Here is a 15,661-nt window from a genome sequence, read left to right as displayed (position 1 = left end):
ATGGTGATTACAACTCCCTGTTTCAGACTATGTGAGTAATTGTTGTTAGGTTTGGGTTTCTTTTTTTATATTTTCAGATTTACTGTATATATGTCTGTACATCATATAATTTATGGCTTTCCTGTGCTGATCTAGTAATACTTGAAGTTATTCTGCTGGGGACACATGTTCGAAATAGCTTGACCCAAAAAAGGGGTGAGTACGTTAGAGACGTTAATAAAATAAATAATCTTTTTTTTTTACTTTTTTGGGGGGTGAGTAAGTTCGGATTGACTTAAACATTTTATAAGTCTGTTGGTGATGTTTATTAAAATCCTTTTAAGTTTAATCATCTTTCACTAACACATTTTATAAGAATTTTGATTATTCTGTTAACTATTAATCTTGTGATGTTTCTAATTTTTAGGTGCAGCTACTCTTCGTGTGACTCCTAACAGACTCCAACACTTTCAGTATGAGCCTTTATCTTTTGATTGTGAGAGCCCTGATGGTCCTATTGAACTGAGAGGAGTCAGAACCAGTGATCAACTGTTAGAACATTTTAGTCCAGCGTGTAACAGTAAAACAACTTCCTCTTCATGCACAATTTCTCAAACGTATGTAACAGACAGTGCAGAGTACTGGTGTGAGGTTAAAGGGGGTCAGAGAAGCAACAGTGTCAACATTACCATAACTGGTAAGTTCATCATATTTGTGAAATTAGTAAAGAGTTTTGTTTTAAAATTAGGTGAGATTTATTATCCACTTTGTCTTGTATGGTACAGAATGTATTTGTCATTTACCTTTTTAAAAAAGTTAAAAAAAAAACCAAAAAATCCATTTTGCATTTTCTTCAGATGGTTCTGTGATCCTACAGAGTCCAGTTTTCCCTGTTTTTGAGGGAAACAATGTGACTCTACGCTGCATAAGCAAGACAACTCACACCAACCAAAGAGCAAATTTCTACAAAGACGATGGCCTCATAGACCGGAGCCCTTCTGACAACATGGAAATTAACAGTGTTTCCAGGTCTGATGAAGGACGATACAAGTGCAGCATTTCTGGTGTTGGAACGTCACCAGAAAGTTGGCTTCATGTCAGATGTAAGACTAAAATTGTATTTACTTATTTCTGTGTCTGAGCTTCATAGAGAGAGAAATGTGACTCTAACAACTAGATTTCTGCTTTTTGGTCTTTATGAAAATGTTTATGTTATAAAAATCACATTGAAACTTTTTGTTTTAAGTAGAAAAAAATGCACATGCAATTATATTTATAAAGTTGTGCCATTGCAGCATATTCTTCAGCGGAGACCCCGTCGGATGACTCCAGTTACAATCCTGTCTTAATCCTGCTGTGGACTGTGTTGCCTATTTTAGTGATAATATTGATGCTGCTGGTAGTCGGATTTCTTAATACTCACAAACATCAAGGTAATTCAGTTTTTTCAGTTTGATTAATTTCTAAGAATAGTCTTCTATTCCCTGTTCATTTTTTTTTTCTAATGCTGGGTTTTTCTTTCTATTCATTAGTTTCCTCAAAGACATCAACAGTAGCATCAAACTCAGATGAAGACCATCCAGGAGGTGAGAGAGAAAAATAATTATGACAATTGTATTACTCTATTTCATGCTTGTCACCAATTTTATGGCTTTCTATCTTTTTATGAATCAAATTTGTTAACCAGTCCAAGTCAAGGTCACAGTGGGACTGGATGACTTTTGTCTTAATCAATTTAAATCGATTAAAAGTGTATCGCATGTTTGAGAGACTGAATGATACAATTTCCAGTAAGTTGAGATATAACAAAATTAAAATGAAAGCTAAAAGTGAAGTGTGGTATTTTTATGTGACATATGCTGCACAGAACGATTATTTTTGTGTCTGCTCAGTATGTCGTATGTGGGTTTTTTGTTTTAGACACTGCTGATGCTTTGATGATTTAAAACTGTCTTAGGTCAAACCACAGCACAAAGCCAGAAAAAGAAACGTGTGAGGGCTACCAACAACAGCTTTATTGTATAAATATATATATTCTAATTCTATGCATAATAACCTCTCTTGCCTACAGATGATTCTTCCCCTTCAGACGATATCTCAGAACAACCCGTTTACACCACTGTGATCATAAACAAGACAGAACAAACTCAAGAACGTGGTTCGTATGTTATGAACATTTGGACATTTTATTGCATTTCTTTCTTTATTTCCTGCCTTTTATAAACTTATGCCAACACAGTTAAAGCACACTGCACAAATATTTACAGTGATCTTATATTAAAAAAAATTAATGCTTGCTTCCTAAAAGAAAACATATTCTCAATTTCAATGGCAGATTCAGGATTATCACGCTCCACACTGCCCCCGATTCCACCAGCAGTTGAAGAGTCGAGTTCTCCAGAGACGGTCATTTATTCACCCATCCAGAAAGTAAGACTATTTTTGCCTACAGTGAGCTACATTTTAGAATTTACAAAATAATATTTTTAATGTAAATAAATATTTAATTTTATTACTGTAAACCATATTTTATGGTCCCGTTTAGTTTATGTGATTTGCTCTGGTATTATCATTAGACCCAAGTTATATACCTTTTTTTATTCCACCTAACACTTAAGGAAAAAATTTAACTTAATGTGATGAAGTGATCAAAGAAGTTAAAATAAAAAATTAAATAAAAGATTACACAGGTTCAAAGATGCATGACTGAGGAAGATGGCCTCCAATACTAATATATCTTTAATTGCATTTGTTAAAATAAAAACTAAAAGAATAAAACAACAAAAACTGACTGTGGCACAGCCTATTCTGTAACAGTGTCCTAAATTAAATAAAGCCACCATATATTGAACTGGACTTACCAGTAGCTGAGGACCACAAAAGAAGAAAATCACACATAAAAACCAAATCTACACCCTGTGCTGTAAAACACAGGAGGTGTGGAAAACGACCCATCACCGAAGGTCCCACAGCTACTGTTGTGTCCTCAGTTCACTGCAAGAAAAACAACAACAACAACGACAAAAAAACACATTAAAAGTCATAAAAACCTAAAAGAACACTGATATATATTTCAACATTTAATACAAACACACAGACACACACACACACACACACACACACACACATTTAAAAACAAAATTAAAACATACACAGGCCTAGTAACTGGCACCACACGAGTGAACTGTGGCCTGTACCGGTTATAGTTGTTGTGATATTTGATCGTAGCATACCCCAAAAAGGAATTCCGCGCAACTCCCTGTGGCATGTGAACTACTCTTTCAATGACTTCAGAATGCTCTTAAAAAGAAAATCGTGTTACCACAGGATAGTTGCAGTTCATATCGAATGTATACAACCTGACAGGCATACCATGTCAATATCAAGTCCGTTCGATTTATTTTGTCTTCCAAAATAAAAGCCCTTTGAAATTGCCCATATACAACCTACTCTTTCAATGACTTCGGAATGCTCTTAAAAGGAAAATTCATCTTTCCAGAGACTAACTGCAGTTTATGTTGACAGTATACAACCTCACAGGGATTCCATGTCAATTTTAAGCTGCTCTGATGTTACCTTTTAAAGTAATGGCCCTTCAATTAAAGTGCAACATGAATAATCTGACTAGCAGCGCTACAGAAAGTGAGAGCATGAGAGAGCAATGGACAGTAGCCCGTCTGGCTACATTAAGTTAAAAAAAAAAAGAGCCTGAACATCAGGGCAACATCCTGTAAAAATTAAGTATTATATAATAGTGTTTTTTTCCTGTCTTACAGGCCACAATGAGCAAACTTCAAACACCTGAACAGTAGACTACAAAAAGGAGGCAAACCTGTCATGGTTCCTGGGTCGTTGACTGAGTGCTTTGAATTTATTTCTCTTCATTCCCACTTAAGAGTTTTCTTAATTATTTCCAGTGTTCTTGAAATTCTAGTTCTAAGTTTATGGTAATGATGTAGTCCTTGAGTTTTAGTTAATATTTGTTTGTGCCTTGCGGTCCCTGTTGTTGGGATCTTGCGCTTTATAAATAAATTGAATTAAATTAAATTTCTTTCTTTTAGTATAACGATTTTGGTGATTTGTTTTTGTCTTTTGTTATTTTTTCCCAGACTCTTTCGTGTTTCCTGTGTACCGCTAAATTAGGTGTTCTCAAGTTATGATATGTCATGTCTTATTTTGCCAGTATCTCTGCTTCCCCAGCTGTGTCTCTCTCCCTGATTACCACGTGTGTATATTTAAGCACTCAGTTTTCCTCAGTTCCCTGTTGTGTTCTCCCACATATTATATTTTTTGTTATTATTATCTATTGCTCTATTTTGTGATTTTGTTTTTGCACTTTTGGCTCAAGCCTAGCTTTGTTTTATATTCTCCTGTGAGTTCCAATAATAAAACTGTCTTCTCGAGTTTACCCTTTGTGTCTGCAGTCCTGCATATTGGGTTTAAAATCTGCCTGTCACACAGTGTATCCTGACAAAACCCACTTGAAGCCTTACTTGATATGTGCAGGAAATTAAGAAAATTTGCTTTGTTAAAAAATTAAGAAATTATCATTAGGTCTGAAACAGTATTGACAGTAACGGAACTTTCACATTTTGTATCTGTAGCTATCAAGGTGGTGGGAAATAAAAAGCTGTATTTTAGGCTTGTTTATGTTAATATTCAATAGTTAAGCGTACTTCAATTTTAACAATAACCTGCAACACACCCAGTGAGTGTTTTGGAGTGTGTTTAATAAACACATTGCAATGTGGAGAGAAACATCCCAACCAAACACTCGGATCATCCCTGGCCATGGCCACTGCCCCTCATCTTTTATACACACACAGACAAACGTCTTGATACATTCTCAATCATTCAGGTATTTTTTAGCGTTTTTAGCTGTTGTTTCGTCTCTCATCCAAGTGACTTCTTCAGTCTCAGCTGGAGGAATATTTAGATTTATTTCATAAATATGAAATAGTTTAATTAATGATTCAGAAAAAAAAACAAAACAAAAAACACACACTTACTGTACATAAAATTTAAAGTTTTACACACACACACACACACAAGCTTTTGGCAGACCCTGGAGATGATGGGTGTGTGTTGTTGTTGGTCCGTTACACATACGGAGAACAACAAATTTATAACATACGAAGACCTGAAGTGACACTGAGGGTTAAAACAATGAAAAGTGTCCACTGAAGCCACTGTCTGCACTTTACATATCCAGTCATCCACCCATTCACACACTGGTGATGGCAAGCTACATTGTAGCCACAGCCACCCTGGGGCGCACTGACAGAGGCGAGGCTGCCGGACACTGGCGCCACCGGGCCCTCTGACCACCACCAGTAGGCAACGGGTGAAGTGTCTTGCCCAAGGACACAACGACCGAGACTGTCCAAGCCGGGGCTCGAACCGGCAACCTTCCGATTACAAGGCGAACTCCCAACTCTTGAGCCACGATCGCCCCTCTTTTGTCCATTAGCTGTTATTATCCACCGCCGTCCTTTATACTGCTGTTAAATTGTGTGTAGATTTACTTTCCTTCGTCCAAACTTTAAACAAACTCTTTTTAGTTTGTTTTTGCTTTCTTTCTTTATCACAGTAGAGCAGGGGTGGGCAACTCCAGGCCTCGAGGGCCGGTGTCCCTGCAGGTTTTAGATGTGTCCTTGAACCAACACAGCTGATTTAAATGGCTAATTTAAATCTAACTCCTCAACATGTCCTGAAGTTCTCCAGAGGCCTGGTAATGAACTAATCATGTGATTCAGGTGCAGTGTTGGTCAAGTTACTTGAAAAAAGTAATCAGTAACTACTTACTGATTACTTCCCCAAAAAAGTAATCCCGTTACTTTACTGATTACTTATTTTCAAAAGTAATTAATTACTTAGTTACTTATAAAAAAAAATGATTTACAACCTGAAGAGGTGATAAAGCGATAGATCTTTCAGCCCAATTCTACTTTTTCTGCATAATCCATCATACAAAATGTAATCAAATGGAAAAGTCTCCTTTTTAAAACTTGTTTTATCAGTTTTAATCTCTTAACTTTATGCATCAAGCAAAAATTATATGCAACATTCTCTGACTTGAATAAATTAGTTTAACATTTAAACCTATTTTCTGCACATTCCAGCACATAAACTAAAATATTTTTTGTGTTTACACTCACTCTTTCAAATAGATGCAAGTAAAACACAGCAGAAAATAAATAAAGTCAAAGACTCAGCGGTCCTGTTGCTCTATTTTCACCTGTAAAGCAGGACTGCGGTAGGCGGAGGTTTACCCTGGTGCAGGTGTGCCGCGGTCAGTTGAAGAATCCGCGAGTTTCTCTGTGAGTTTCCCATTACGTCGTTGCGCACTCGGTGCTTGCTTGGAAGTTTAGGGGTTTTTTTCGCTGTAAAAAGAAGTTTTCTTCCCACGCACAACGGACGCTAATGTTTTTGTCACTTTTTATGGAATCAAACTCAAAGTAAGGTCAGTGCTTCCATGCTTTCATCATCATCATCATCATCATCGTTTATTTGTATAGCACTTTACGAACACACCAGGCAGACCAAAGTGCTGAACAACACAGATCAAAACAACAACCAAATTAAAAATACCTTAAAATCAGCAGCTGCTCAGCTGAATGGAGCGAGCGAGGAGGAACATGTGGCTTCAGCAAATCAGATAAATAGACAGGAGCCAGACCATTTAAAGATTTAAAAACCAATAAAAGGACTTTAAAACAAATCCTAAATTCAATGGGAAGCCAATGCAAGGAAGCCAGAACCGGAGTGATGTGATCGAATTTCCTACTACCGGTTAAAAATCACGCCGCCGCATTTTGCACTAACTGCAGGCGTGACAAGGTGCCCGACCCGACCCCTATTAAAAGGGAATTACAATAGTCCAGACGTGAGGTGATAAAAGCATGAATAAGAGTTTCCAAATTGGGTTTGGAAAGGAAAGGCTTAACCTTCGACAGGCGTCTGAGGTGATAAAAAGCTGATTTCACCACCCCATTTACATGACCTTCAAAAGTAAGTGCAGAATCAAGTTTAACACCAAGATTAGTGATTGAACTTTTCAGATGAGAGGTCAAATCACCAAAATCAACATTTGGAGAATCAGTAGAACGATGCGGGCCATATAAAATTGCTTCCGTTTTGCGACCATTAAAATTCAAAAAATTATTTGCCATCCATAATTTAATATCGCAACACTATGCACTCCACACTGTATATAAATGCCACTTGTTTTGCACATATTCAACTCTGTATATTTTTATATATTTTATTTATTATTATTATTATTTTTTTTTTACTATTTAATTTGTAAAATGTGTACACACACACACACACACACACACACACACACACACACACACACACACACACACGTAGGATAATATTTAGTATACACATCTAGAAATGCATACACTATTATATATTGTACATATATTTATTAGTTTCAGATGTAGCCATTCTTGTATTTGCTGGTTTGTGTTGTTGTGTTTGCACATCTCTGTTGCTTGTGGGGCTCGCACACAAGAATTTCACTCGCATGTGCTGTGCCAGTGTGCCTGCACATGCGATGTGACAATAAAAGTGATTTGATTTGATTTGATTTGATATCGCTAAGACAGTCAAGCAGTGATTGACATGGGGAGGTATCCAAATGACTAAAAGGTAAGTAAAGCTGACAGTCATCGGCATACAAATGAAATGACACTCCGTGTTTACGAAAAATCGCACCAAGGGGGAGTAAATACAGCGAGAAAAATAATGGCCCAAGGATAGATCCCTGGGGCACACCCCAAAGCAGAGGGGCCACAGAGGAAGCGGCCAGCCCCAGCTTGACACAAAAACTCCTTTCGGAAAGATATGATTTTATCCATGACAATGCCAGATCAGAAATTCCCACACAGTGATGTAAGCGGGAGATCAGCAGGTCGTGGTCCACTGTGTCAAATGCAGCTGTCATATCCAATAACACAAGCACAGCATATTTACCACGATCAGTAGCAACAAGAATGTCATTCATAACTTTAACAAGAGCTGTCTCCGTAATGTGAAAGGGCGTAAAACCAGATTGGAAGATTTAAGACAATTGCGAGTCGCTCAAATAATCCAACAGTTGGGTATGTACAATCCTCTCCAAGATCTTGCTTAAAAAGGGAAGTTTGGAGATAGGTCTAAAATTTGACATAGTAGAACTATCAAGGCCAGGTTTCTTAAGTAAGGGGTGTATGACTGCATGTTTAAACCCATTAGGAACTTGACCGGTTAACAGACTAGTATTGATAATTTTCAGGATATAAGGTCCAATGATGGGAAATACTTTTTGGAGAAAGCGGGAATAACAACATCATTCGGGGAGCTACAGGGCTTAGCATGTAGCACCAACTCCTCTAAGTCACGCAGAGAAATTGGTGCAAAAGCAGGGAATAGGCTTGAGCAAGGAGCATGCATGGCCGGATCAACAATAGGTGGAATCAGAGGCCTCAGGCTAGCAATCTTGTCCACAAAAAAGGTAATAAACTTATTGCACATAGCCTCAGAGGACGGCAAAAGGTTGTAACCCTCCAAGTTAAGTACAGAATTAATCTTATTGTATAAAACACAAGGGTTGTGAGAGTTGGCCGAAATAAGTTGAGAAAAGTAGGAGTGTTTATCGGCCTTAACTGCCCTCTGATAAGTTTTCCAACTAATCTTTAGGGCTTCCAGGGAGACATGCTGTCTTTTTTCCACTGTCTTTCACATTTCCTACATTGTCTTCTAATAGCTCGGGTATGATCTGTTAACCAAGGATTAGTCTTAGATTTACATTTTCTTAGTCTCAAAGGGGCAACAACATCAAGCACACACAGCAAAATCTCCAGTGTTAAATTAACACTAGAGAGTGTCTATATGGGTCCACACCTCTGAGTGTTAAATACAACACTGTTGAGTGTTAAATTAACACTTTTGACAGTGTTATACGTTTAAAAGTAACCTAGTCAGTTTTGAAGATTAACAATGGCTAACACTGAGCAGTACTGATTTTCTAACACTGGAATATTTCTAACATTTCGAGTTATTTTCCAGTCTTAGAAAATCAGCACTTTTCAGCTGCTTCAAGTCCAAGTGAGCCTTAAAAACAACAGCAAGCCCTCCTCCGCGACCAGAAGCTCTCGGAACATTAAAAAAGGTACAGTCAGTGGGTACAAGTTCAATGAAAGCGCTTAACTAACTGGGAGAAATCCAGGTTTCAGTCAGGAAGAGTAAATCCAGAACACGAGAGAGAAAAAAATCTTTCAATATGAAGGTCTTGTTGGCCACCGACCTGGTATTTATTAGACCCAGCCTGAGAGGGACTGGGTCTAAAACTTCCGAGGTATTAACAACCAGATCCACCGGTCGAAGATTTTTCTTGTCAACTCCGCGCCAGCGCATATGCCGTAGAGGAGAGAGTTTTGCTGGACCATTTTCGAAAGACCCAACAACAGGAACCAGCCAGTAGTCCACCGGATCCAAGGCACACAATGGCACCAATAGTCGCGGACAAAAGCGGCGGATGCAGCGGAGCTCATGGGGAAAATGAGAAATCCAGGATTTCAGCTTCACAAGACGACCTCCACGGTTACCCCGTCTCTTGCGTCGCTTCCGCAGATCCGGTGACGGTGGTAGGGAACGCCAGTACGGTGGTATTGGTTCCAGATAGGGAGGGAAAAAGCCTTGGCTGTTGTAACCCAGTGAGTTTACACGACTCAGTAATGCACTACAACATGTTATTGTTAATTGGGATTTATCATTACTCTGTTAATCACTGAGTTGAGCTAAAGTAAATCAATAGTAAAAGATAAATACTATAAATATAAGAATAAAACCCAAAGAGTGTATTTAACACCCCTACTGGTTAGGAAGGAACAAGCCCCGCCTTCCCCTGCTCTGTACCATCACGTGCTCAGACACAGAGAGAGACGGAGGTGCACGAGACCATCGCTGATTTTCACCGCCAATCTTTTCGCTGGAAAATAACTATAAACTTGATAAATTGAGCAAATATCCATACCGGAGATCTGCATGGACCTTGGAGAAACGGATCTGATTTATTGTGAACATTTCGGACCTTGAAACCATCTCAGATCCTCTCTGAGAGTTGAACATTAGAAGTGTGCTGGCTAGGTTTTCTTTGGGATCGTGAGACCTGGATCTCTTCTTGACGAGGAAGATGGCGAGCCTTTCCCTTTGAACCGAACCACAGCCATTCTGAGTTGGCCCAGAAGGGCAGGTTGCTCTTCTCTCACGAACAATTGCAACAGTGCGGTAGGACGAAATCGCACCAATCACAAACTTTTGACCTATTGGATTTGACTTGACTGAACACTGACTATTAAGCCGGCAAGACTGACATATCTGAGCTCAGATAGGATTCTGATTGTTATTATTATTGCTGTCACTGTATTTTATTTTTTCATTCCTGTTCATGAAATGCTGTTAAATTGTTGCTAAATAGTTTAATACAATTCATAGCAACTTTACCTGTGGCTCCAGTCATTCTTTTCCGCGCAACTCACTTTATCCCTCCTACGAATCTAGCTATTGGCCCATTCTCTCCATCTTACTTTAATTTCCCCTAACCTATCCTGTACTAGGCTACACTGTCATATTCAGGCCAGTCAGACATCCGGATGGATAAACCTATTTCCAATAATGTCTGGCGATCATAGGAAAAAGTACAACACACATGTAACACAAAGTTAACTAAAAACAATAAAACAAAATAAATAAAGGAGAGCGATAGACGGCGTGCCTAACACACAGGCGCCATCTTATCCAGCTTTAAATGCTGCACGCTCACACTCTCTCCCACAATCCATATGTGATCCATTGTTGATCTGCGCACAGCTGTTGTCACTAATGGCGCACTCGGTTACGTCACTGTCGTGAGACATTCTCGTTTTTGCAATAGTAATCCCTTACTTTACTCGTTACTTGAAAAAAGTAATCAGATTACAGTAACGCGTTACTGCCCATCTCTGTTCAGGTGTGTTGACCCAAGGTGAGATCTAAAACCTGCAGGACACTGGCCCTCGGGGCCTGCAACTGCCCACCCCTGCAGTAGAGAGAGGATTTTCTCACTATTGGAATCTGACATGCTGTTTCATCATTTATAGTTTGTGTTTTGTTTTTGTTTTCTTTAATGCTGGTATCATTCTTTGCTTCTTGTCCTTGTTTAGGCTGATGTTCTTGTCCACTATCATCCATTAGACTGATTTGGGATTTCACCCTTTTTTCTGTCAGTGTTATTATCAAATTCTTCAGGTTGTGCTTGTCTCCCATTACCTGATTGGGTCTCTTCATTTCTGCACAGACCATTTGCTGTCTCTCTTGCTGGTTGGTTATTACTTTTGTTGTGTGCCACTTTGTGTTGTGTGAGGAAAACTTTTGTTGGAAATATCAAACTCATTTTCCACTTTGTTTTGACACGAAGATCCAGGTTCTATACCAACATGTGCAGTGTCATTCACTTCTACAATTTCTTTCTTCATCATAGATTCATTTTCTGGCTCTTCAGCAAAAGAGAATATTTTATCCATGCTTCCACTCTGTGATTCTCCACCATTAGGGAAAATTTCGATCTCTGTGTGTAGAAACAGATGGTAGTAGTTACAATTTTAAATTATTTTGCATATTTTGCTACACCAAAGGTATCTAAGTGAAAATGTACTGACAAGAAAATGTTCCTAATAAATGAATATATAATAATGACAATAATAACAATAAGTTTCTGGCCCAGCGGAACCAAACTCAATAACAGCTTCTAAGATTACCAACATAAAAGAAAGAAAGCAAAATATTTGAAATGTTCATTTTAAAACAGTGAATCAAAAATGGCTCTATAGGCATAAATCAGATGTATATATTATGCAAACATACAAACAGTGCATTCTAACTATAGACCCTGTGCACGAGAAAATGCTAACTTCCTGGTTTGAGACCGGATGTAGGGTTGTACATTTCCGGTAGCTTTACTTTGCGGTCAATCGCTACTGCGAAGATATACTCCAAAATCATGTCCAGAACTTGAAAACAGGCAAATGTTCAGCATTCAAACTACAGGTGAAGAATAGTCAAACCAGATGTTTCCCCGTTATGTCGATATCAGCTAGTCAAGTACACACCGACACAGCATGTTAACAAACCGTGAAAAAAAAGCCACACAAAAAATGAATAATTGCTGGTAACGGTTTCTATACATTAGTATTTAAGAAGGGTATGTTGTGACTTTCAAAATTACAGTGGCCCCTTGCTATAAGATGGTTCACCTTTCACCTCGCTGTTTCACAGATTTTTTAGTGCAAGTTTGCACATTTTTTACGTCACATTGTGTCCTGCGTCCTGATCGCTGCAGACAATCTCCTCCGTGACGTCTCTCCTGTACACTACAGAATCGCTGCATCGAGTGTGACTCTGAATTGCAGTACTGGATGTCGACGAAACGTTTTGCACTGCCAAAAAATAAAATTGGCTACTTGATTTCACCTATCGCTGGTTATTTTTAGAACATAATACCCGCGATAAACGAGGGACAGCTGAGAAATATAACATTTGAATCCCTTTTCTGTTTTGCTCTGAGGTGCGGGGGAAAAATATCGACAAGTCGATGAACATCATTTACAGATATATTGGGTAAATGCCCAAGACATCTATAGAAATGTAAATCGCCCCTTGATTCATTCATTTGCTTAACTTGTTTTGGACTTAAAAAAAAACAAAAAAACAAAAAAACAAAAAAAACTTGTTTTGGACCGTAAACAAGGCGCGAATAGGACACCGGAAACAAAGCTCCCCACAGGAGTTTCAGCACCAGAAGTAGCATATGCTAACATGCACATAGTCTATAACGTAACATGTGAATAGGGCTTTGGAGCGTGATGTCACGGGAGGTGGGCCACGCCCCCTTCCGCCATGACAGTAGGCCAGACACAGGATACAGCTTCAGCTATGGTTCATATGTGTTGTGTTGTCGGTTGCAACGTTAGATCACATGATCGTGAAGGCAAGAAGCTGGATAATGGGCTCTCTTTTAATCGTTTTCCATCCTGGAGGCAACGTGAGGGATCCCATGTATCCGATATTACTAAACAAAGACGTCAGGCTTGGATTGCAGCGGTGAGAGTTCTCTGCAATCCCCAGCTTTTTGTTGGTTTGCTCGCAGCATATTCTTTCCGATGAGTTCTAAATTAATTCATATCACTCTTAAAAAGGCTTTTAGTGTTATTTTCAATGCGCTGCGGTCATAGATAATGAGATAAAACTAATGTGTGATGCTGCAGAACCACGTCATGTTGACTGAGTAGCTTATGATTTGGCATTATTGCAGGCAAACCAGCATATGAAATGGGTGTAACAAATCCACACTCCAACACTGCACACGGGGCACGACAACATACCTGTGTCAGACTCGGACCGGCACGCAAGGCGTATGCAACGGAAGCGAAAAAGAGCACCCATCGGAGGTAAAGAACCCACCCCTCCCTCTAAAAACATACTAAATTGCTATCACTGTACACTAATCCGCACATAACTTCCAGATGAATCACACACCTGTCATTGGAATATTGGTGTACATTTACCTTATGTGTATGCATTAATTTTATCTTACAGGCTTTCGTTATGCAGCTGCAGAGTCTGAAGATGTGCCCCGTGCAGAAGTGATCGATGAAGATCTGACAGAAGACCAACAACAAAATCACAATGTCATGGAGACAGTGGACAGCAGTTGTGTTGGACAAGTGGAGGTTGAGGTACCAGATGCAAATGTGGACAGTGGTGATCGGACAGACAGCGTCACGGAAGCTAAAGGGCAGACAAAGGATTGTGTGTGCAATGAACAGGGCAGAGCAGAAATAAACCGGCTGTTGGAGGAGAACAGACTGCTTCGATCACAGTTGCAAAAGACAGAGCTGAATGAACATTTCTTAAAGGATGATACCAAAAAAGTAAGATATTACACTGGACTACCTTGTTATGCTGTCTTAATGTCCCTCTTCAACACTGTCAAAGATTTCCTGCCAATATCGAAGAAACTGTGTGCAGGCCACAATGCCTCCACAGTTTACTGAAACTTTTGGAAAACAAATAGCCACCATTGTTGACTGTTTTGAGATTCGACCAGAAAGACCATCTAATTTAAAGGCACGTGCACAAACATACTCTCATTATAAGGGTACACACACCATAAAATACCTCATTGGGATTACACCCCATGGAGCTATTTCTTTCATTTCCAGGGGATGGGGGGGCGTGCATCAGCCTCTGTCAGCCAACGTAGTATTGGCTGACAGAGGCTTTGACATCAGAGATGCTGTAGGAATGATGTGTGCGGAGGTCAAGATTCCAGCTTTCACAAAAGGCAACTGTCAACTTGATGCAAGGGACATTGAACAAACGAGAGCAATTGCCCACCTCAGAATTCATGTTGAGCAAGTAATAGGTAGTTTGCGCAGCAAGTTCAAAATGCTACACACTACAATGCCAATCCGATTACTCATATCACGTGAGGGTGAAGACACAACACTGCTTGATAAGATTGTTAAGGTTTGCTGTGTTTTGGTGAATATGTGCCCCAGTGTGGTTGTCAAACCAGGGCCAAATGAAACTTGCTCTTGTTGAATATTCATGCTGTGCTGTGTTGCATGTGTAGTTCATTGTAAATAATTGTACTTTCTGTAAAGTGGTTTCAATAAAACAGAAAAGTATGTTTTGGTTTTTCTTTTATTCAAGATCTGTTCACATGTACTTAGCAAGTACATAAACATGAAATGCAAACTATTTACATGGCAACACACAGCTGGCATCAATCGTGAACCACAACATGAAACACTAATGGTTATTTAGAGCAGCACTTTGTTTGGAGAAGTATTTGCCAACAAGTTCAGGAAGGCACACTTTAAGTCTTGTGGTTGCTTTAAACGCGGTTCCAAGAAATCCACATCAGGGAAGATGCGTATCACAGCAAGGTCTCTCTGTGTCCACACAACGAGGTCACAGTGGTCATCTGGGTTTCCACTCCATTTCCTTTTTTCATACGAGTCCACATTACCGATGCACGCAATTTTTTCAAAGTACCGTCTCTTGGCATCTTGGCGCAATCGGTGGCGATACAACCCTTTGTCTTTCGCGCTGATTTTGAGCATGGTTCTGGCAGTCCCGATTCCAACACTCCAACACTATGCGCTTGTTTTGCTTTCTGGCCTACTGACATGGCACCGCGATCCCACAATGCGTGACGTCAACTCCAACGCCCTATAACGACATTTTATTGGTATTGTCATGAATCGCTGTGCGGCAGGCAGGAGTTGGACCCAAAATGCAGGACTCAGATTCAAGGGATGAACTCAAAATCACAGCTTTATTGGCTGGTAACAGAAAAACAAGCATACAAAGTAAACTAAGCTAAACTGGGAAACAATGGCCTAAAACTCACAGGGAGATCCACACAGCATGAGGGACAACGCGACACTGACTCAGAGAAACACAGGGTTTAAATACACTGGGGAGTAACGAGGGGAATGAGACACAGAAGGAGGGCACAGCTGGGAGAAATCAGGACTGACGAGACAAGCAAAGCAGGACACATTCACCTAAGGCACGGACCTTCAAAGTAAAACAGGAAGGATCACACAGAGACGCGAACTTGACACAGTGGAGACAGCAACTAAGA

General features: G+C 39.5%; 1 protein-coding gene and 1 pseudogene across 1 annotated transcript; both read left to right on the top strand.

Moving 5' to 3' along the window:
- LOC147334623 (uncharacterized) lies at positions 1-3,791 on the top strand. The gene is made up of 9 exons (XM_086285970.1): positions 1-31; positions 136-195; positions 407-676; positions 837-1,082; positions 1,275-1,412; positions 1,512-1,565; positions 2,051-2,137; positions 2,315-2,409; positions 3,756-3,791. Exons 1-9 carry the CDS (start codon positions 1-3, stop codon positions 3,789-3,791), a joined length of 1,017 nt encoding a protein of 338 aa, XP_086142096.1.
- Positions 3,792-13,697: 9,906 nt separating this feature from the next.
- On the top strand, positions 13,698-14,610 carry LOC147334622 (uncharacterized; annotated as a pseudogene).
- The last annotated feature ends 1,051 nt before the right edge of the window (positions 14,611-15,661 follow it).

Source organism: Aulonocara sp. 'chitande type north' Nkhata Bay, linkage group LG3 (genome assembly GCF_057382095.1).
Source record: "Aulonocara sp. 'chitande type north' Nkhata Bay isolate Kocher_YH1m ecotype deep benthic linkage group LG3, A_spYH_male_GT1.1, whole genome shotgun sequence".
Classification (NCBI taxonomy): domain Eukaryota; kingdom Metazoa; phylum Chordata; class Actinopteri; order Cichliformes; family Cichlidae; genus Aulonocara; species Aulonocara sp. 'chitande type north' Nkhata Bay.
Note: the sequence above shows the minus strand (reverse complement) of the source record. Positions and strands in the feature narration are given on the sequence as shown.

Excerpts from the sequence above, each read along its gene's own strand:
- LOC147334623 (XM_086285970.1), top strand. The coding sequence starts at position 1 with ATGGTGATTACAACTCCCTGTTTCAGACTAT. Across the intron at positions 196-406 it reads TAGCTTGACCCAAAAAAGGG|GTGCAGCTACTCTTCGTGTG; the intron begins GTGAGTACGTTA and ends TCTAATTTTTAG. Across the intron at positions 1,566-2,050 it reads AGATGAAGACCATCCAGGAG|ATGATTCTTCCCCTTCAGAC; the intron begins GTGAGAGAGAAA and ends TCTTGCCTACAG.